Raw genomic sequence first — 24,339 nt, 5'->3', positions numbered from 1 at the left:
AAGCCAGTTGAAAATTTCCTCCAAAAATACACACTCTGTGGCCTCGGCTAAGGATGTATGTTGAATGTTAGAAAAATTAGTGTTTTAGCAGCAGTTCTCATTCTGTTCAAGTGGACTGACTGAGAGATCTGGCAAGCTTTGTAATTATTTGCAAAGATATTTTGGTTAAGGATCAACATGACGTACCCTAAATCCAACCAATCTCTTCCATCCTCAAAAAACCCAGCTGAACAAAAATAACCCAATTGCCTTACTCCTTCTACCCAAAGGAGCTAACAAAATAAAATACAGATAAAATGCATCGCTTCTGTTTCTCTTACACACGCACATAGAACACGCAGTTTTACATGACCAAACAACATTTCTTGTAGAGGCTCCATTTTGTTCAATGTCCAGAAACACAAAAAGTCTTTAAGTTGAAACATTTAAATTAATTTAAAACATTTAAGCTTAGAATGTCCGCATGGTATGTTAACGGTTATTCTGTGGTTAGCAGTGGAAAAGGCAGGAGTCCTGCAGATCTGATAGTACGCAACTACATCACTACAGACTACCGTAACACCTGAGCACGAAGAACCTGAAGGCAAGTTGCCCAGGAGCCAGTCGATGGAAGAGCTGAGACACTACTCATGGATCCCACAGGCCTGGCTCCAGGCAGTCGCTCTATGGCCTGCAGTGGCACCTGCTGCTGTGCCCTCTCTAATGATAAAGCTCTATGATGCCTGGGAGCATGCTGAATACAGACTAGTTAGCTAGACAGGTAGGAAAAAAGACACTAAACTACACTGCGCATGTGCACAGACACATGCTGGAGAACTGCAGGTTAACTAAACGTAGTTACGTGTCCGCTCTTCTGCTGAGCTGCCAGCTCCTTCTCTAGACCAAAAGGATGCTAGAGCTCAGAGAGAAATTGGAATGACATTACCAAGGATACCTGTTTTTCCTCAACCTCAGTCCTCCAAATACTGAATGCTGAATACTCCAAATGCTGAAACGTGCCAGAAGCTCAGCCCAAAGCAGACAGGAAACGTCGTTTGGCAAAAATCACAGCAACTTAACCCAACTTATGGTAGGTTGTATTAGGCAACCATAGCGCTACAGGTACCACAAGAAATGTCACCTACTTACACATTTTTTGACAGAGCCAAGTTCATAAATGTGCTGTCAGGCAAAAAGTCTGGAGGGACCTGTATTTTGATCATAATTTTGACTGCACCGTCCTTGCCCACAGTGGTTAATTGGCCAAAGCCCCACAGGTACTAATATGCAGTCACTCAAAAAGGTTTCTGTTGAGATAGTCTCCCTTCCAGACTTGCTACATTTTTTTAATGTAGGAAACCATTTTAATTACTCAGCGCAATGGTAATTGCAGCTTCTATTCTGTCTGATCTTTCACTGAGCCACCTAAGAAGGGAACAGACTTCGACAAGAGCAGAAGTTTTGTCATCCTCTGAGCTTGTAACACATTGGTTAGCCACCACTGAACCTACATGAAAGCACTCTTACCAGAACAGACATCTCCACAACATCTGATGGCTGAAGGTACTCTGGGTCTACTTCGGGCCAGGACTGATGCAGCACATCAACATCCCAGTGATGATGATGACAAAGTTTGTTTTGCATATGCGCCAAACCTAGAAAATGAAACCAGTCAAACATTCAGCTGGGCTTTAACCAGAATATTCAATCTTTGGAATTTGATAAGTAAGATCAGAATAAAGTTGACTTTAAAAGCAAATCCCCTAGGAGGAAATAACAGTGTTTAGATGAGCATACAGCACATTATAAACAGAAAGATATACATCTCTGAAGCGCTTGTTTTATGCCATGTGTAGGATGCTAACATGAACAATGTGGGCACAATTTAGATTTGTATTAGCACTCTGTAACTTTGCCAACAGCACAGAAGACCACAGTTTATTATTTGAAATCATAACACTGCAACACAAACTGACGTCTACTTCTGGAAGTCAATCATAATCCTGCATTTTTTTTTCAGTAACACCACCAGTTTGATTAAAATTTTACTCAGAACTCAACCAAAATAATAAACAATTATGGCTTATTATTTTACCATCTGTAATATGCTGAGTAGCTTCTAATTATGCAAGTCAAGCTATACTTGCAAGATTTTCTCATATTTTGTGGAGTATCTATTTTCTTACAACTTAAAGGTGCCACACTACCTTGCACAGCTTGCTCTCCTTCTTATGATACATATATTCTAAAACACTTTATCCTTTGATTTTATTTTAAAAGCTCCTAAAATGGCTATAAGCGATCTCCTTTTATTAAATAGGCTTTGCTTTCCTCAAGACAATTTGTTCCTGATTTGTTTAAGTAATAGGAGAATAGGATGCAATTCATTCTGAAGCTGCATTCTTTAACTGAATAAAAGCTTCCGAGTGGAATTTATGTTGCTCTTTGCTCCAGCTGTAGGACAAAATGGAAAGATTTCACTTAACAAGAGGCTGTCAAATTTAATCAAAATTGATGATGATTGCTCCTGTGAGTCTCACAAAGCCAGGGAACTTTTAAATTAAAAACATTCACTGTGTATGAATAAGAATACAGACTAAAACTTTTTTGTAAGTACATGCTTCATTCAGAACTGCAAAATGTATGTGAAATCTCATCTGGTTTAGGGAAATACCAAGCAAAAGCATAAAGGAAACCCATCAACACAAGATTCACTGTTGAGACGGAGGCACCTGAAGCTGTTCAAAACACAGCACAACAGCAGTCATAGGAGCAAAACCAACCCACGCACAATACCCACATGAATTTACCTAGCTGGATTGTTTAGACTAATACAGTGAGTAACAGCAAACAGGCGCATAAAGAGAATGCAACTTTCTGCAGAAAAATCCGCCAGATTTTTGTTAGTGTTTTTGCAGACAAAGCACTTTGGTAGAATGACACACAGCCTTGCTATCTGCTGAATGATTCAGAATGGGGCAGTGGCGTGGACTGATGGGAGCTATTTCTAATTGCAAGCAAGAATGTGCAAATTTCCTAAGAATGACAACAAAACCACAATCTTATTAGGTAAATAATTGATTAAAACACTTCAACAGGTCTGATTTTGCATGTTTTTCTTCTCTCACAGCAGTAGCTTAGAAACTGAAAGAGCAAAAGATAGGAACTCAAGCAGAAAAAAAATTCTTCACATTGGTGATTCATTATCACGTTGACTTTAAAGACAACAGCTGCCAGATTCTTCCCTTTTTGGCATTTGAACATCCAGATGAGCTCATTTCTTTCCAACTGATCACATGCCTTGGTGCAGAAGCATGCACACTGGCCACTCCTTATTTTCCTGTTGAAGTGGATTTCTTCAAGCCACTTCAAAAAAACTTCCTAATACGATTCAAGAGCTTCTATCTATGAAAGCAAAACCAGGGTCACTTTTAAATCCCATGGAGGCAGTCAGTCCTAATAAACTGACTAACCAAAAAAATTAAAATTAATTCTGAAGTAGATAAACTGTGACTAAGCACAGTGTCAATCTTTTGGTTCTCTTTCTTGCTGCAAAATGAGCTATGAGCTCATCTGTATTAAAAAAAAAAAGTGCAAAAGTCAACAGAACTAGTTTCAGAAAACAGAGTTCGACAGGAAACCAAAATGAAGGTTTTACTTCTGTTGCCTGTTTGCCTTCCTGCCTTAATTCACAGTTCATGAGCTGTAGAACACAGAAAACGCAAAGCTTTGGTTTGCGTTTTCAAAATGCACAAGACCAGAATGCACACACACAAGACCAGAAACTTCATCACCATGATCCAGAATGGTGACGGTCCACTTGTGAGGACGAAGACAGCCTTCCCACCTGATTCTGAGACATTACACAAAAGCACTGTTTGAGAAGTTAAACCCCGACCATTTCACAGCCTTCTGTTGTGAAAACATTAAAAACCTAGTTTACTGTCTTGCTGCACTAGAAAGTGCCTGGGAAGTGCACTTTTATGAAGCAGCATACATTTTGCTTTCTATTTTCTGATGTATTTTGCTTTTATGGCTATAGATTCTCTTGCAAATGTAGGACAGAAAGCCAACTGAGTACATTTTTACTTACTGTAAGCCGTTCACTTTTATGTACACATCTGTACAGCCACACAGGACAGATCAAAGACAATACTTGTGCTCAGTCTGAAGCTCTGATCTTGCTATTGAATCTGCTTCAACAGACTTTTACTGACTAGCAAGCTAATACTAGAACAAGGTTTCCCTAACCAGTAACTCACAGCATTGGAGTCAAGTTAAAACACCAAGTTAAATGCATATTATATTACTGTAAATGAGCGAGTTGAGAGATGGAGGGGACAGGACAAGTCTAACAACGTTTCAGCCCATGGGAATGTTTTATTAGCATTATGTGAGTACTTCATAAGCATAATACTTCCCCTAAGGTGCTAAATGGCAGGGAAGAGCGGATTCTCATTTTAAAGAGATTTAAGAAGGAAGATGTTGAAGCAATCACGTATCAGCAAGGTGTAAGGACTGCAAGGTCTTCTAGTCTTACAGAAAAAAGCACTAGAAAAAAATATCTGTAAAATTCCAGCAACAGTGCAGCTAGTTTGACACAAGACTATGTAGGCAAGAGAAAAAGATGTCATTATGGAGCAAACTGAGTAAGAGCTGGCATGGGACAAGCACCGGCACAGAGAGGCTAACAAAGCAGAAAAGGCAAGGAGGATGGAAGCCTTAATGGGTGATAAAAGGAAGTTGATGAAGGCATCTCAAGCAATGCCAGTATCAGAGTTTACGACTATGGATCTTCTAACAGGACATGTAAGAAGATCAGAGTGGAGAGTATAAGGTGACTGTGAGGGTGTCTTATCCAAATGTTGATAATTTTTGGATTTAGCTAAATCAAAACAATAGAAATCTGTGTTAAGTAAAAATCCACCACACTAGCAGACAATCAGATAAAGTATTTAAAAAGCCCAGAGCAGGAGTGTGTAAGGGTAAGTGGAGATGCATTCTGGGTCAGTATCTTACTTGCCTCTGCAGCCTCTTCCAAGGAAAGGATTGTTACCACGTTACTTTGTTCTTGACACGCATTTTTACTATTTAATGAATCTTCCTATTTGGCAGATTCAGACAAGTTGCATACCTGAAATACCTTTCCGCAGCCCAGGAGGAGTATGTTAGTCATATGTGAAATGGTCTGCAACCTCAAAGAACTCAGAGCAACACAGTAACAGCTGTTTTCTAGACAGCTCTGAAACAAATGGTATCATACTATTGGTATAGGAATACGGAATCGGGTTGTGAAAAGCCTGGGTTGCTACAAGCAGACTCTAGAATGTGTTTCCAATTCAGCAAACTCCACGTGAATCCTTTTAACCTTCTGAAAATAATCCACCTTCCTCCACTTGTACAGACTTACTATTCTTCTCTTGGGGTCATTACTCTTGGAGGAAAAAAAAGAAAAAATTCCAAATTATGTTTCTTCGTGGATTTGTGAAGAGGGATTTCTGCATTCAGATTTTCCATTAAAATCTGCAACATTAATTAGCTTCTACTCAGCTCTATTCTTCACAGAAGCCTTCTTGAGAAGGACTGAATTCAGACAAAGAAATTCTTGCAAAAGAGCTACTGCAGTGACAGTTAAAATGTTGCTAAGACAATTACACCATTACAAATTCCAATAATTACGTTTAATTTCAATGTGTCTTAAGATGTGTTTAATATCAGTATGTATCTTTCATGTGCCATCTCTCATAAAAATTTAACAACTCACAATAAGCAGTTTCATATCCTTGTCTGGACAGCAAAATCCTGTACTACTACAAACAAACTGAAGAAAAAAAAGTCTCAAATGGTGTCTGTATATTCCTCAGATACAAGGTTTCAGGAAGGAAACAGATTTCCTCATCCTGTCAGCGTTCATAAACTGCCAAGATATCAGCCGGATGAACTCTTCCCACACTGAGGGGCTACAGTTGCTTTTTCTGTTATTAAGCGATAAACCAGTGTATTCACTGCACAATTCAGACCATCAGGTTGACACACCAAAATACTGAAAACTGTGCTCCTCTAAGCAGGAGAAAGAACTTCACACACAAAGTATCGAAGCACTGGGCTACCATTGTTCAGCTGCTGAAAGGTGAGGCACTTCCCAAACAGCATTCAAGCAGCTTTTCCTTCACTCAGACTGGAAATACTTACTTCCAATACTGAAGTACGCTCTCCAACCAGCTCACAAAGAGACCAAACCCTTCATTTCTATCTGACGCAGGAAAACAAGATGGTCCCATATAAACTAAACCTCATGGGAGAATAATTCCTCAGCTGCAAAGAACAAAAATTGCTTTGCCTTGAATCTACCTAATTTTACTTTAACTGTACTTAAAAGTTGCATATTACATCAGAAGCATGCTTGGAATATCAGACTGCAGTTCTGAATTTGCAAAGTTAATCAACAAATGAACAAGAAATCCACAGCAGACTAAAAAGCTAAAATTTCAAATGAACACTGACACAACTCTTGCAAAGCAGGAGAGCATTATTACAATCAAAATTACTTACATCACTGATGCTAGTCATTACTTAAAATGTCAAGCAAAGCATTTATAATTAACATTCTAAAATAATCTTTGTAATTTTCCTAATAATTTCATTAGTTGGTAACCATTAAGATCGACTGATTTGCAGTTAATTCCAGCTGTAAGTAACTTTTTTTGCTAACCATGAAGGCACCTACATTCATATTTATACACGTAGCCACGTTTTAATCTCTACAAGATACTACATGAGAAAACACTGATTTGCCTTCTTTTTTTTTTCTTTTTACATTTCATTGTGATCTGTGCCAAACAGCTTTTAGATTGAAAGGGAAATTAAAATGCAAACAAGCATTTTTTGCTATTTAAATATGAATGCATTCAGAATACCAGTATTTAAGAAAATTTGTTAGATACTTAAAATTTACCACGTTTTGCAGTTAAATGCAATTTTTTCAAGCAAAGGAGAATATTTTATGTAATTACTGAATAAAACTAACAGTAGCAGGTTATCATATTTTGGACATCAAAGCCTTTAAGACTTTAATATTTATAGATGCTAGCCTAGCTTTTTATTCCAAAACTAGAAAAGGAGAAAAGGCTGGTTGATTATTTTTCAATTTCCAGAACATCTGTCATTTAAACTGAAAAAAGTACTGTTTACACCTGCTCTTCTAGCCTCCAATTGTCAAAATTCATTTTACTACCTCCAGAAAGCCTCACTCCAGGTGTTTAACCAGAAACTTCTATAGTTCTGTGGTTTAATTGTCTTCAAATCTTTGGCAGAATTAACTTAATATAATACCATACATAAATAAGGGTCTTATTGTAGGTTGTCATTGTTTCACATTCAGTTTTAAATTCTATTGTACTTTCTTCTTAAAATGTTTCATGATCATAATCAGTGATCGGGAAAGCATGAAAGGAGAGATTACAGTGCAACAGTAAAGGTATTATTCATCCTGTGAAGCACAATGCAAACAATCAAATTAATGAAAATGCTCTCTTCTACTTTCTTCTCCTCTCCTTTATTACAGCCTTCTTAAGGATGTAGTAAAATTAATATTAAGCATATCTCATTATATAATAAACACTTTCTAATGAGAAACACTAATAAGAAAGCAAAATCCTTTTTCTTCAAAAAAAGCTTAAATACACAAGGAAGCGTAATGTGCTTCAGGGTTAACAAGAACAAGTCACTGCTCCTACAAGCATTCCTACTTAACTGCCAAATTACCTGCTTGACACAAACTACAGGGCTTCCAGATTTCCCAGTTTCATTTTTCCCTGCATAAAGAAAAATGCCCCTTGTTTTAATCACTAAATCAAACAAAATGCAAAGGCTGCGTACAAGTTATTTTGGAATGAAATGTCAGTATTTTATCATGAATATGTTGCTTATGTGTTGTTTATTATTGGCATTACAATAGCAGACAGAGGCTTTCATCAAAGAGCGGGGGTCCACTCCTATAGGTGCTATTTATAGAGCTAATAATACACAAAGTCCTCTTCCTGACTAGTTTACGAGAGAGGAAGTAGCACTACCTCTGCATTTAGATGCAAAGCCAAGGTACAAAAAGAATGACTTACTCTGAGTGTGTATGGAGAACAAAAGGATAAAGAGAACTAAACAGAGTATTTAGGAAGCTTGATGTTTATACTGAAATTATTTAAAGTAAGAAAGCATCATCATACATACATAATAAAGTTTAAGAAATCGGTTACGTCAGATGAGCAACAAGACTTGGTGGAACCAGAGTACAATTCAGAACATGAACTTGGGGAATCTTTCTCTAGACTACAGTTGGACATTTTTCCCCAGAAACCCCAATCCCAGGACAACTGCTAGATATGGGCTATTCCAAAGTAATACAGCCTTCTTACTTCAACATAGTACTTAAATGTACACACACTCTCCTGATGAAATTGTTTAATAACCTTAATGTACTGTAATGATGACCGTGCTAAGGGATTGTGATTTTCATGTTTAGTCATAAAATTCTTCAGGCAGTAATCACTATGCAATGTTGTTTGTTTTTTTTTTTTTTTAATGCTAGTTGCACTGAATGACAATGCACAGTCTTTGGACCACACAAGCAAAATTTTCTCTTTAAAAGCATACAGAAGCTGAGGGCAATACACTCCCAATTTTTATGTTTCCTTTTCATTCTTAAATCAGAGAGAGATCCAGAAAATGTTTACCACTCTCATTGATTTTAGTAGTAAGAAAAGACAACCTTCCCTAACATTCCAGACACTACAGAATTAAGCTTTATGTTTGACAAGTTACATTAATTAAGACATTCTAATGTTCTTTGTCTTTTTATCAAATATATTTGATAATTCTCTATTCCCTAACATGTATTCAAATTTCAAGTTCACAAGGTACTGGATTTTTATTAAATAATTTGCCTGGACCCCTTCTGCCTACATCTCAACCAACGTGGAAAACAAAGTCCTGGCAATTACTTCCATTTAAGTATAACTTTAATTAGACGGTACTTCACACTGTAGGAGAATATTGACCAGAAGTAGCTTTCTCCAGATGGATCATGTCTGATGCCACTCTTTATTCTAAACAATTAAGCTTGTATTAAGACATCTTAAAAACACTGGAAATGAAAACACAGGAAAAAACCCCATTCTCCCTAGTGTATCATTCTGTTTCCAGAGTCTCTGCCCCTATGTTATTGCTTTCAACAGGAGCAGCCTTTTTTTGGCAGTTAACATTATTACAGAGCCATGCACAACTCTGAAATATAAGCAATTTAGTAGCTCTGCTCTGTAAACACTTGAATGCACAACGGTTTAGGATGACTGTTGGAATAAAACTGTTAAAACAGCGTCCAAAGGCTAACATTAGGTCCAAAACCACATAGCAATTTGTGGCCAGTCTTAATGCAGAATATATTCCTATCTTCCCACATACGTCTTGGGACTTGCTCCAAAGAACCTTAAAAGCAATGGCTGAACTCTGGCATGCACATCCCTTATTTCGCAGGCTTTAACTGTAGCAGCACCATGCAACTTAGCCCACTTGGAATTCAGATCTCAAGGTTTACAACTGTGACAGATCTTAAAAAAGATTTCCTGTCCACCATTCTCACTCTCCACGAGAGGTTAATTTGCAGCATAACATCCCTCGGTCTCTGGAGAATTCTACAAGAGCAGGATTTTTACTGAACACTCCTTTAGTCTTTTTAGTATACAGCTCTCTGACATGGTTCTTTTTGCTTGAATTCCTGAAAGAAAATATTTGCAGTCCAAAGACTCTGAAAGAGTTGTTTGAAAAAGGGCTGTCCCTATCCCCACGCTCAGCTCTTAATACTGCCATCCATACACCGGAGCAGCTAGCAGCTGACAGATGAATTCCTCATGCAAGTCCTGTCTTGAATTTTTCTTCCTTCTCCCTTTCTCTGCCTAATCTCAAGAAATCCACCTTCGTACCCAAGTGGAAAGAAACTAAAAGCAGAAAGAGAGATCCGACAACTCCGTAAGATTCAAGTTTGTTTAGGAATTATGACAGAAGGTGTCAAGACAGCTGCAGAATTCAGGGATAAGTGACACAGGTACTATGTTAAAGGTATTTTTGCAAACTTTTTGCCATTTTCTGTTGGAACATCAATAAAAAGTTTATTTCTGTAAATACCTTTCCACATCTCTGATGCAATGTGTGGAGCCATAGGTGCAAGCATAATGCAGAGTGAAGCCAAAGCACCTTCAAATTCTGTGCTGTGGAGAATAACAGGCCGAGAAGCTTGCTAAACAAACAGAAGGAAAAGAAAATAAATTGTTAATATTCTGAGGTGGGGGGCAAGTAGTTTAATTAAGAAGAAAATGCAGTAAGGAAACCTACAATCCATTTCTATGCTTAGGAGAGCATACTTTCACAATAAACTGGAAACCTTAAGAAAAGTTATGGAGAATTAAAACTGCAACTCTTGGTCACAGAGTCCTCTCCAGCACTTGGAAACCAATCCTGAAGAGGCTGATGCAGTCCCTCGGGAATCTGCTCTAGTGTGGGAGTCTGAACACAGACCCATGGGGACAACAGTGGCCCTCAAAAACGTTTTGAGTGCTGCCACTTGTAGAAGTGCAGTCTTAGATAAAATCACAGCTATTTGAGAAGAGCTGAAGTACTTCTATAAGAGAGTCAAGCTGTGCTGAATGCAGCATGGTTTTTGTTGGGATAATGTTCAGTTGTACAGGATCCTAGAGTGGCTTAAGTAAAGCTGAATTTAGTGACAAAGTGAGGTTTTAGAGCTGAAGGAGGATTTGGGAATGAAAAGCAGAACATTGCCTTTTACAGTTTGATGCTCAGACTGCTTTAGTAAAGTGTTCAGCTTTCCTAGTACGTTTTCGGTTTCTTGCAAAGGGCTAAAGTGACAAAATTTGAATCTTTGTTCCTCTATTTATTGTATTTTAATAGAAAAGATATAGCACTAAAAGTAGCCAAATGAACTCTTTCTTTCTTTTCCTGTTTGAGAGGTTACATCTCATAGTAAATTCAGGTTCTGTATTTACTTTGTAATTTTCCTCTCTAATGAAGCAGCACAGAAAAATGTCAGCACTCGTGCTGATGAGAATGACTTGGTGGGTGTGATTAACACCCATTCCCGTCTACTAGAAAGTTGTACAAAACCAGTGATTTGTTTGACGCAGACCTCAAATGTTGTCAGATGGCATCTTCTTCTTATCACTGATACTAACAACGTCAGTGCAAACTAGATTTAAGTTTTAGTAACTACTTCCTGCTTTCTACATTTAATTCTCACCCACCTCCTCCTTTTCAACTGGGAGCAAAAGAGGAAGTGTGAACCTGCTATACAGAAACTTGTTCTTGTAAGATACTGCATGGCCTTCTTTGGTCAAGAAACATGTCAGTGTTCAGACATCTGGCTGTCTGTAGGACACTGATGTTTATTTATTTATTTATTTTTTATAAATGATCACTTATTACCATCCACCAGCACAAAATGCATATGAATCACTGAGCTGGAGTTAAAGAACAGTTTGTCACCTTCCCCACACCACAGTACTGTAGACTCAAGTTATCTCAGTACAGCAATTGTGCACACCCTACTTAACTTTTTTTAAGTTCCATGACTTTACCAATAATCCCCTTGGAATCCATAAGGTATAAAATGGTATTTCAATAAAGAATTTGAAAAATCCAGATTTTTATTTGATTTGTGGTCTAGATCAGGTTACCATTATACACCTGAAGGATTGCTCAACCAGATGTAAGAGTAATAACAAAAATAATTGTAATAATAATAAAACAATAACAGTTTATTATATTTGATCTATTGCCACTGGCTGATAAACAACATAATCTAAATAAAAAATACTAAAACCTTAAATTATTTTTACGTTTGTTTTAAAAAGATGAATTTGTAAACTCTACTACTGGCAGACAGCTTAGTGGTGAAAGCTGTCTCTAACGAATGTCAGATCATGTGTGATTTTCCTTGCAAAGAATAATCCTTTCCTTTAAAACAGAATATTTGCTATATAGCTACCTACACGATTTGGTTAAAAACAAAAGAGAATAAAGAACACAGCTAAACAAAACGTATCCTTTTGAAACTACAGGATGCAGATGTAAACGTCAGAACCTAGTGGCTCTAATACCATCAAGCTCCTCCTGCAAAACCGTGTATTTCAGGGTTACGGTGATACCAGCACATGGTACTTTTGAACTACATAATTCAATGAGGGTCTTGACTTGGTAGCAATACTTATGACAGTAAATGACTTACGGGAAGCTGGACCTATAGTTCAGGCAGCTCCTGCTTTGTATAAAGAATTACAGGAACTGGGTCTGAGAGAAAAATATCTTCGTTAATATCGCATACTTACATGGAGTATATTAGTGAGGCTCATCAATCGGGAAATAGCTGCATTGAACAGATGATCCTTTGTGAAGTACTCTGTTACCTTGTATCAGAAAAAAAGGTCTATCACTAATTGCTTAAAATTCTCAAATATAGAATATTGGGTTTTCAAATAAAAAAGAATTATTGATAATCAACTTCAATTTGTGAAATATGACCACTGTACCTCTTACATGACAACCACTTTGGCATGCAAACATATCATATATGCAGTCACATGCATGTATTGGAAAATATCAATCATATAAAAATTCAGTTGACTAGCTTCCCCTGTTTCAGGATTCTTAAAGCTTCAATCAGGGACAATGAGAACTGTGTATCAGTAATCACCCTCTATTTCCTTTAATAGAGTATCTTCCCTTTGCCCCTGCAAGAGGCTTTCATCCTTGTAAATCCAGTTACGCTGGTGAAAGCTTGTCCACAGATTGCAAGGCTATAATTCCAAGGTCTGTTAAAAGGCCTGGAAGGTCCCTCACCACAGGATTATCAGGAAATGTTTTTATCCATAGAAAAATATTTTAAGTTAATTTTGCAAGTATTTGTATCTCCTTCTGAGTCATGGATAATTGAATTGACACTAATCACAGCATGAGACAACATAGAAGAAGAGATGAACGATCATTTAAGTAATTTTTTTTTTTAGGATATGCTTATGTATTTTCACCAAAATATTTGTTTCGTTCTATATGAAACAGTAGGCATAATAATGAGGTGTGAAGCTAACAGAACCAAAGCTTTTGTTAGAGATAACCTGCATAACTCACCTACAGCTTTGCTCAAAACTCAGACTGATTAACATTTTAATGCCGTAACATTTCATCGTTTAAATAAGGCACAGAACAGAGAATTTTTGCCAATCCAAATCTTAATACTTTGCAGTTCTGTTCCACAGAATTTGTATGTAAATAAAATTACTCATACAGAGAATAATTCAGTTAAAAAATATGAGCTACTCATCTGGGGAAAAAGCTTTTGGCTCTGTAACTCAAGCATATGGTTTTAGCATAAGCAGCAACTTATCTGGTAAATTACAAACTATTTAAGTGTTTCTTTTAACCTCAGAAATCACCAGATTCTTCTGCTCCCAGATCTTTCTGGCTTCTGCCTTCTCTTTCTTATTCAGAAGCTCAGGGTTGGGCATGATTCCTGAAGTCCTTGCTTCAATAAGTTTGGTTACAAGTGCCCAGACGCGTGTTTGCCATCTCTGAACGCCTGGCATAGCATCAGCTGAGATTAACGAAAGATTGCAGAAAGAAATTTCAGTTACAATGAACGCATCTAAAATTTTAAATAAAAGCAAAAAAGGAAGTGAACGCTAAACATTTTTTCTAAAAAACCCCTGTATTTTAAATGAAAAAAGTCAATGCAATTAAGAATGCTTTTGCAAATAATGCTGGGTTGCCTTAAGGGAAATAATAATGTAAAAGAAAAGTATTTTTCTGCAATGACTTTAAAACACACACAGCAAGAATATTTGCTAAATTTCTAAAATAACCCAATGTTATTGCAATGTTAGAGTGTTCATCTCATGTTTTAACTAATCCACAGAACAGTTCTATATGCTCCCATATTTCAAACCCACAGAATACAAACATACATATACACACACATGTATACACAGACATATTTTTTAAATTGAGAGATTTCTTCTAAAATTTTATTTTAGAAATGACATGTACTTTTGCTGGTACAGATGCTACTATGCTAATGACTGTAGGCTCTGATCCTTGGTACCATCTTTTGACACAGCTTAGTTTGGGATGGGGTGATTATACATCTGTTCACCCTGACCCTGCAGGGACCAGTCCTGCTCTGTGGCTGCCCTAAGAACATGTTTCTGTGATCTAGGGACCACGCTACAGAGGCCCCAAGCTACTGCTGCTCACAGCCAGGTCCTCCACGTGGTGTGGTGCAGAGCCACTAGTGAAAGGATGGCTCGAGGTGCAGCACTGATATGGCTTCAGCTCTCTTTTCCAGATGTGCTGTGTTTCTACCAGACTGCACAGCACTACACACTGTGCTACACAATATCAACGTATCCTAAGATGTCCTAGCTGGCAAAAGCTTCCAACTCTGCTCTGGCAACTGCACTTGAAAAGACCACCAGAGCCACTACTAGACTGAGAGAAGTAAAAGATGTGTGAGTGACTGTAATACAGGTGGGTTATCTGTCTAATTGCACTAGATGAAAGACATTCTACTCATCTGGGAACAGTAAAATACAACCTGATTGACTACATCTGCATGATCCTCATGAACTTTTGCAGGTGGGACTGGGAATATGGTGCCCCCCCCCTAACTTTCCATCTCCTGTTCATATCAGAAGCATGTAGACCACCTAGACACGGTAGGCTTGGCATTATCCAGACTGTATTAACGGTGCAATAAGCTGCTGGGTAAGTTTGACCACAAGTGGTCCTGCACAGTCTGGAAGATTGCTTGCCCACACTAGGGCAGAGAATGACATGAGGCCCTGCCCTCATCCGCTGCAGAAAAGACAAGGAATCTGCAAGGGCAAGTCTGGAGGGCAAAGGATCATGTGAACCAGTACCTAATATTCTCTGAATAAGACAATTTTCTGTACTGGGCTTGTGTGGCAAGGTTTTAGTAGCAGGGGGGTCCACAGTGGTGGCTTCTGTGAGAAGCTGCCAGAAGCTTCCCCTACATCTGACAGAGCCAACACCAGCCACTCCAAGGCAGACCCACAGCTGGCCAAGGCGCTGAGCCCATCAGTGATGGTGGCAGCGCCTCTGGGATAATGTTTTTAAGAAGGTGGGGGGAAACTGCACCACTGCAGCCAGAGAGAGAAGTGAGACTGCGTGAGAGCAACAGCCCTGCAGACCCCCAGGTCAGTGCAGGGGGAGGCAGGAGGGGCTCCAGGTGCCAGAGCAGAGGTTCCCCTGCAGCCCGTGGTGAATCAGCCCATGGTGAGGCAGGCTGTGCCCTGCAGCCCATGGAGGCCCATGGTGGAGCAGATATCCACCTGCAGCCCGTGGAGGACCCCACGCCGGAGCAGGGGGATGCCCAAGGGGGCTGTGACTGTGTGGGCAGCCTGCGCTGGAGCAGCAGAGGAGCCCAGGCTGGAGCTTGTGACCCTGTGGGGGACCCACTCTGGAGCAGCCTGTTCCTGAGGGGCTGCACCCCGTGGGAGGGACCCATGCTGGAGCAGTGTGTGAAGAACTGCAGCCTGTGGGAAGGACTCGTGATGGAGAATGTTTGTGGAGGACTGTCTCCTGTGGGAGGGGGACCCCACGCTGGAGCAGGGGAGGAGTGTGAGGAGGAAGGAGCGGCAGAGACAATGTGTGATGAACTGACTGTAACCCCCATTCCTCGTGTCCCTGCACCACTCGGGGGGAGGAGGCAGAGAAATCAGGAGTGAAGTTGAGCCCAGGAAGAAGGGAGGGGTGGGGGAAAGGTGTTTTAAGATCTGGTTTTATTTCTTAGTACCTTACACTGATTTTGACTGGTAATAAATTAAATTAATCTTCCTGAGCTGAGTCTGTTTTGCCAGTGATGGTAACGGCTGAATGATCTCCCTGTCCCTATCTCAACCCACGACCCTTTCATTGTATTTTTCTCCCCCTGTCCAGTTGAAGAGGGAAGAGTGATGGATTGACTTGGTAGGCACCTGGTATCCAGTCAAGGTCAAACCCACCACAACTTGCTTGATTTCTTCAATTGAAACATTCACTATTTTGTTATCATTAAAAATTCAGATCCAAGCTTAAAGAATTATGAGATGTTTTTCACCTACTTTCCATTTTCCCCCCCATAAGTATCTTTAGACTACTAACATCTCCTTTTGTTCACATTTTCCAATACTCTCTTAACACAACAGGACTCTGAAATCTTTGTGTTTCTCAAGTAGTAAACAGGTTGATTTGAATCACTAAATGCATTTTTGCTAGTATTATACCTGCCTGTGCTTAGATTTCTTAAAAAATGTTTAACTACCAAGCTCTAGTATACTTTGCAACTAAGATTGTATACCCACAATTCTTACACTGATTTAATTATTCCATTTTCAAGATGGAAAAATACAGCAAAAGGATTGTGCAACACACTTAGCGGCTTCAGAGGGAATTATGTACCTGCATACTGTTAGGGGTGAAGAACTTAAAGCTTGACTGTTTTTTTTAAGAGACCTTTTCACATGCCTAGTTCTGACCTGTTGTGATTAGATGGTGACAGAAAGCCAACAGAGGAAAGTCACAAAGTCCACTCCTCCAGTACACACAACAGTGCAATAATACATAAACGAATGCATAAGAACGTAAAGGATAATAGTTATCAACTGAAAAAATGCTAAGCGCAGGCTACACTAAGTAGCAAGAAAGAAACACAAGAAAGAATGGAGTACACCTTTTTAAACCAGACATGGAGTGTTTTATTAAAGCCTTATGCAACAAGAGGGTTAAGACTTAAATGTATGCATAAGACTACATTAAAATGTATGAACCACAGTAGATAAAATAAATTAATATGTCAGTATGACAAACTGCATGATGGCAGTAAGTGTGTAGGAGGGTAAATCTTTATGTATTCAAGAAATAAGCTCATAAAAGTGTCATGTGTGCACAAATATTAGTTACTAGGAGCTCTGATTATCTTCTAATGAGATTCTTCCGAGAATATTTCATAGTCCAGCTTACAAAAGTCATTGCACGTGTGTGTAAATAAATGCAAATAATAACAAATAGTGCAAGGTTTTATCTGCAATCTGATATGATTTAAAAAAGCAACTTATACTGAAGAAAATAATCTTAAAATAATAATTTTCAGTCAGTTGTAGCTAATAAAAAAATAAGAGAACACAGTCCAAGTTTGCATAAGAAAATACCACTTAAGAAGCACTTCTCCTACGTGCTTTTAGCTCGTAAGATGTAACTGCCTGCAATAATCTTGCAAGCCTGCCTCTCAGTGACAGCTTTGTGACCTCCTCTCTTTTAAAAAACCCAAACAATAAAATCTGCTCATTATACTTTTTCAATTCAATTGTTCCAAAACTTGGGCATCAAGAACTGTATGAATTTTGTATTTAAAATCTAACACACTAGGAAAAATGCTAACAAAACAAACAACGGAAACAACCTGACTTACTTTTAGCATCCCACAAAATATCCTGTTCTGGAGGAGCAGCAAACAGAATGTAAAGACGCAGGGTATCAATGCCATATTCTTTTACTAATTCTTCAGGGTCTATTCCATTGTGCTTAGATTTGCTCATTTTTTCCCAAGCAACTTGGAGCTTCTCACCAGTTTTTAGATGAACTGGTTCAGTTCCTAAATATTAAAGACATGCACAAAATATTAAAACAAATTTTGCTCATTTGTAACAGCAATTAATTTTGTTCCCTAAGCATATGAAGAAAAAACTATTTCTACTGGGTTTTTTCAGTGTCCAAACAGCTCAAAGAGGAAAACCACCCATTGTAAACACTCTCTTCCCTCCCAACTTTTTCCTACTTTAATGTTTTAACACAGGTAATATCCCAATGCTTCCATTAAAACACGACAGTAAGTCTCCTTCTACCATTTGGGAGCTGTATCTGGCATGCATCCTATGGGATATCTTGACAGCTCCTAAGATTTAACCATTGTTATAACCATGATATTTAAAACCTTGTAGTTAAGTGTACTGATTTGGTACAATTCTGACCTGCACTTAGCTTTTACAAACACAAGATTTATAGGTTTCAACTGTAGTAAGTTATCCTGACAAGGAACGTGCCTTCTGTTGCATGAATTCAGAAATTGAAAGGGGCGTTTACACTGATAAAGATGCAACTGAGCAGAAACAGCTGCTACAGAAAAGCCCTAGCTTTTCTGGACAAAAAAAGCAACAGCAGACAGTGGTAAATGTAAGGTTTTTTTTGTTTGCTTGTTTAAATGACTTACGGGGTTTGTATGCAGGAGGAGAACAGTGAAAACACGGTTGTGCGAGAGGAGTGCTTAAGGGAGGCAAACGTGCCTCCAGCAAAACCAAACCACTCTTGTTGCTACAATTCCCCAAGCCAGGACTTGCTGCTCCACTTGTGCACTGAAGGCACTGCAAAGAACTGGAGAAACAGCACTTTTTCCTACACACATTTTACATTCCTAATACGTACCAAATACACCAACATCTGTGTTAGCTTTGCCACGATGTTGTGGGTTTGTCTGTTTGCTGGGACTACTAGCTCCATTCAGCAAGCTGCTGAGCCTTGTCTTACCACAACTGATTCCTGATCTTTTGGACTATACTGGAGCTAAAATAACAACCAGAGCACCATTTCTGTGTTAGGATGCAATTAAGGGCTGCTGGACTGGTAGAGTCTCTGTGCACTCAGCAATGCATATAAATCCAAAACTCACAGTAGCTGCTCTCCAGTATAAATATTGCAAGGATTCATTTTCTCTTCCAAATTTTCCCAGCACTGAGACTTGTACAAAGCAGTCCCTGACTTTGTGGTTGCACCTATGCTGATTTTCCCATGCAGTCTCTCTTACCAGTGAGATCAACCTCCTCTCTCTTCAAACACTGGCCTGTTGTTGTTAGTCTGAATGTCTGATTCTTGATAAGACCTTGAACCAAGAGCTTATGGAAAGGCTCCCTAAGGATAGAAGGAAAAAGAAACTTGTCTGTTGAAAAGAGCTGTCAAAAGCATACTTTATGATAAGCCTCAGGTGTTGAGCCAATCAGTCACAATTATTTAATGAAACAAGAATTCTAAGTTGATTATGCATAAATGGTTGTCACCTTAGAAAGGGTACTTTGTACATTTATTCATGGTGCCTGGCTGGCAAGTATTTATTTGTATTCGGCATGCATTCTTGCATCCTAATTTAGTACTGAGTTATTCTAACATCACTTTTCAAATTAGCATATGGATAATACACAGAAGTTTCTTTGGCCAACAGTGAAGTTTCACTAACTTCAAGCTAAATCCCCAAGTGTAAAAGGGCTCAAGTACCCAGTCTCACTGTCCTTCTTACAAATATTTAGTTCTAGCTTCACTCTGAGCAGCACAGTATTTTGAACAAACCAAAATCTTGCTGTACATCTCTTTCTATAAATGGAGAAGACAGTTCCTCTAACACAAGCACTTGCATGCCTTGTGCCTTTGCAGAACTAGCCACGAAGACCTAGCTGTAAGAAAAAAGTACGCTAGAAAAACAGCAATGCTGGAACATTCATGTCAGTGGATCAATTTTTTTAGCTTCTAGAACATTAAAACATTACTTTTCTAGCAGAATTTACATCAGGAAGAGTAAACTTTCATCAAATGTGTGTATGATAGAGCTAAAAAGAGCCTTAGAAGCACCAAAGATAAGGGCAGTAAAATACTCAGCAGGAAATAAACTCAAGTAAATACTGCTCTAGTTGACAGATACATTATTATGGCCACCTCCTGCAATGATCTTGGATTTCTAATTCATCAAGTCAGATGTCTATTGCTGTTTTCATGGGAAAAAAAAGACAACAAAAATAATCTCTAGAGCTTTTGGTCCCCACTCAATAGGCCAGGAAAGTAAGGCAGGTCTAACAGAACCCCCAAGAACAGTAGGGGCCAGGGAAGAGGTATGGAGCCAGACCGAGAAGGCACAGAGTCTGGGGAGCCTTCCCATGGGATCCTCCAACACAAAGACGTGGGTGACCAACATTCTGGAGGACGTGCTAACCATCGCTGGATAGTACTGACTTGCATCTCCTAATGCTCACACGTGTGCTCAACATTAAGCAATCTGAATCCTCCACACTTCCACCTAACGAAGCCCCACATATCTAGCAAAACAACTTATGTCAAAAGGATGCATTACTCCTATGTACAAACTTTTTAAAAACCTAGAATAAATCCGTCTAAAGAAGAAACACTAAACCCAGACTTCCACATTTTACTTCACATGCGCAAAAAAATCATAATTCAAAACACTTTTAAGGAGTTTAGTATTTTACATCATTAGGAAATATAAATGATACAATTCATCTCGTGATTTAAAACATTATTTAATAATACAGTTAAAGTATTATTGAATTATGTAATGCTCACGCATGTTTTAACTGCCATAAAGCAGCCATCATCCCAGTACTAGCCTTTAAACTCTTTTGATGACTCTGATGTGAGGAGGTATTTGAAAGAAAAGCCTTAAACTGGGAGAAAGTGACAGGCCTCGTACTTTGTCTCCAACATATTCATGTTTGAACATGAGTTTCCTTCCTTATGTAGTTTGCATACTTTTAAATATTGTGCAAGTACTGGCACACAGCGGTGTATCATTCAGTCACTAAGCAGTAGGAGTCTCTGCCATGCCACCTGGTTTTATCAACAACGTTAAGTAGAATAGCAATTCAAGCATCTCCATAAATATTTTCTAGACAATATTTCACAGGTTGCCTGAAAAATCCTGTTGTTCAGAAATAAATGATAGGAATTTCAGGAGATGAGAACTGAAATAAAATTTAGACAGTATAAACAAGAAAAAGTATTTTTAAAATAGGAGGCAGTATTATCTAAAAACTCAAATAATTATCACAAATTATCTGAGTGAATTAGAAGATGAAAACTGGGAACAAAAACCTCGTAAATCTATCATCAACAAATGGTAGAAAAAAGCTTCAGGAGATTTGGACATGTTCAGGGTAAGTTTCTTCTACAAACTAAAGATATTACACCAAGGGAAAATAAAAATTTATTTTTCTCTATCATTCAGTAGGTCAGCCTAAGATCTTAAACGGTTATTAAAATAGCTACACTTCCTGCTATCTAAAATAAAGCTAATGGGGTAGTCAGAACATCCAAATCAGATAGGGCTCTCCACTGGCAGCAATTTTTCAAGGAACACTTACTTTCAGTGACAAAGAGTTAGTTCAGATCATATGCCAAGTTATTAAAAGCTGAACGCAGAAATGAGCATTTCCTATTTTTGTTTATGCTGACAGAGGCTACAAAAATGCAATACAAAATACATTACCAAGTATGGGGAAAAAACCCCCACGCGTTCCTCGTGGGAGACCACAGGAGAACGGAGACATGCCCAAAATGAGAAAGCCAGAGCCCATCTAATAAACACAGGGCTCAGAACAAATTGAGCCCTGGACTGAATTTCTCCTGAAGTGCACAGTGATTTTGCCAGTGTTGTGGTGGCTCCATCTCATGGGCACACAGAATCACAGAACACCACGTTGGGAGGGACCCATCAGGATCACCGGGTTACGCTTCAATCCACATTAATAAAAACACACACCTAAAACCTGCCCCTTTGAAGAAAGCGACGTGTTTCTTGGCTGCGGAAGGGAACTGCCAAGACACTGCAGGACAGCAGGTGTGATGCAATTTTGATCTAAATACTGCAGCACCCAGTCCTGGCTGGCATCATAACACCTCCTGAGCCGTACCATTGCGACCCACTGAAACTGAGCTCTGTTCAGACAGAAAAACATTCCTGGCACAGTGAACGAAAAGGTGGTTTGAGTTCCTTTGAATGCTTGATCACATTTCAGATTGTAAGGATGCTGGAACAGGACACACCTTCACCTGCCCATGAAGTGCTGGAGCATGGGCACTGTGGCCTTAGTTATGTGCAGCTTTTGATCATGTCGTACATCAGATGGGACCTCACCTGTGAAGTCTGCCTGACACCTCGGAGAAAGAGGATCAGCTGTGCCAGCCATGAATTGAGTAATCCATCTTTTTCCTTCCAGTAATGTTCATGTACAGGTTCGTCTCTATGACAGACCAATCCCCCTATAGAGCACGCAACGGATGGCAGGGCAAGCATGACAGATCATGAGCTCCTGCTCAGCGCCATGTCATCACGGTCCTTGCTCTGCTCTGTGCAACGTGACTAGCAGGACTTCCAATCCAATAACAAATGACCTGGCTGGAAGGACTCTGTGGAGCCTGCAACAGTGATAAATAGCGGACTCAAAGGACGGGATAGCCTTATCAAGGGAGCTCACTGTGTGTATTTGCATCCTGCACCTTTAGAATGGCTGAGAGAGTCCGATGCTGTGCCCGCGAGTCAGTCACTGTTAGCTGAGTTCAGGTGCTTGTAAAACCTGCTGTTAGATCTAGCTGTAACCACCTGGCAACCCTGAGGAAGGCCAGAACAGAAGTGACTGGAGGATGTGGAAGCTGACCATTTTAGGCAGACAACAGATCAAACAATACTGAATGTCCAAGATTTTGCAGAGTCAATAGCTGAGTGCTTTTACTTCAAATCAATACTAGTGATAAAGTCCCTAACGTATGTAGAGAAGCTCTAACATCATTCCTTCAAAAAATAAGCTATTTCTGTCACACACATATCTTCTTTTATTCTGTTATGCAGCTACATGAAAATAGTGCCTTCTCACTCAACAGATTTACTCCATCACAGTCAAATCTGCTGACTTAATGGCAACAATAAACTTCTTTATTGGTTTATAATACTTCAGGGAGGGTGTGCTAGATCCCATTTCAAATTATTGAAAAAATAATTTTCCCTGAAGTCTAGGGAAGAGCCAAATTCTGTGTAACTTGTACTTGAAATAATTCAGTTGAGCAGGTGTAACTGAGTGTGTCAGCACACACTGGCCATGGTGGATTAACCTGGAACAGATGAGGAGGTTGCTGGCCCCAGCTGCTTACCTGGCCCTTCTCCCACCAGCGGTCACAGCTGGGAGGGCCGACTGGCTTGTGAATTAATTCTAGAACTGATGCACTGTACAGACCAGACTGCTAAAACAAAATGACATCAATTTGGGCTTAATTGTTATCACATGTACCACTACCCACAAAGTGCCATTTATTCTGCCTTGTCATTACTAAGGAAATGAGCACCATTTCCCACCAGCTCCAGTTCAATGCATTAAACCCCCCAAAATAAAAGATCATGTCCATCTTCAGGGCACGTGTAAACCACATTGACACTTTTACAATTCTAGATGCCCGCAAACATTACATTTTCTATGAAAGCATGTGTGATGTCTCTAAAGGCTTATTTTATATATGACACCTGTAATATTTTTATAATAATAACGTACATACTATTTGAAGAGATTGCTTTGAAAAACCTAAACTATGGAATTTTTAACTTCTGTTTTCAACCTCATTATTCTATTAATATCCATTAGTACAGAATTAAAGACTATCAGGAAATATTTCAATGGATCTAAAAGTCAGAGCAGCCAAACAGTGAAAACCTTCATGAAAAAAACCTATCAAAATGAAAAGTTACTACAGATTAAATTTGTCAGGATACTAGATAACACTGTAAGTGATGGCAGATCTCATTAACTGAGATACAGCAGAATTTTACTAAGCTAATCAGTGAACAAGACCTGAGCTATTAAAGAAAGAATGAAAATGCACAAGAGGGCAGTGTTTTTTAACATTTTAATGTTCTCCCTCGGAGCTGTGGGCTTTGACACCATGACTTTAAGCTTCCTAACAAGAAGCTTGTTGTTTGAATCACCCTTTTCAGATCTCTCAGACCAGCCCTCGAGCAGTCCTAACAGGAGACTGAGCAAAAGTGGCTTCTGACCAATGCTGAAACATTTAAAACATGGTACTATTTATAAAGGAGCTACAATTTCCATATCAAAACAAAATCCTAGTTTGACATCACAGCTTAAAAACATCTAATGCTTTAACTTGTGTAAAGCTAAATCAAGCATGATGAATTTGTTACAATCATCTTGCAGTCTGAGTACACGTGTAAGCAGCACAAACAGATCCTAGGGGCAATGCTATAAAGTACCTTCACATGTGCAACTGTTCTTGGGATTGTATATGATGTCAAAGGAATTCCCCAGTCTTGCAAACTACTTCTACAGAAAACAATTTCGCTTTTCTCTGCTATTGCCACTAGTCAATGCTTCTTAGGCATATTTTTTTTAATTGAAGTTAGGAGTTTTCTTCTGCAATTTACCATATTTAGACCAGTCCATGCTACACAGCTTTAGTGCTACTGCT

General features: G+C 38.9%; 1 protein-coding gene across 3 annotated transcripts in view; it reads right to left on the bottom strand.

The window, feature by feature from the left end:
- LARS2 (leucyl-tRNA synthetase 2, mitochondrial) overlaps positions 1-24,339 on the bottom strand; it is an 88,555-nt gene that overhangs the window by 4,250 nt on the left and 59,966 nt on the right. For all 3 annotated transcript variants that reach the window (XM_040591350.1, XM_040591351.1, XM_040591352.1), the window contains 6 exons: positions 18,893-18,996; positions 17,504-17,686; positions 13,461-13,630; positions 12,369-12,446; positions 10,156-10,267; positions 1,507-1,634 (listed from right to left, as the gene is read on the bottom strand). In XM_040591350.1, coding sequence (XP_040447284.1) covers positions 1,507-1,634; positions 10,156-10,267; positions 12,369-12,446; positions 13,461-13,630; positions 17,504-17,686; positions 18,893-18,996 — 775 coding nt within the window. The remainder of the gene's footprint in view (positions 1-1,506; positions 1,635-10,155; positions 10,268-12,368; positions 12,447-13,460; positions 13,631-17,503; positions 17,687-18,892; positions 18,997-24,339) is intronic.

Source organism: Falco naumanni, chromosome 4 (genome assembly GCF_017639655.2).
Source record: "Falco naumanni isolate bFalNau1 chromosome 4, bFalNau1.pat, whole genome shotgun sequence".
Taxonomy (NCBI): domain Eukaryota; kingdom Metazoa; phylum Chordata; class Aves; order Falconiformes; family Falconidae; genus Falco; species Falco naumanni.
The sequence above is the reverse complement of the archived record's forward strand: the minus strand, read 5'-3'. Positions and strand labels throughout refer to the sequence as shown.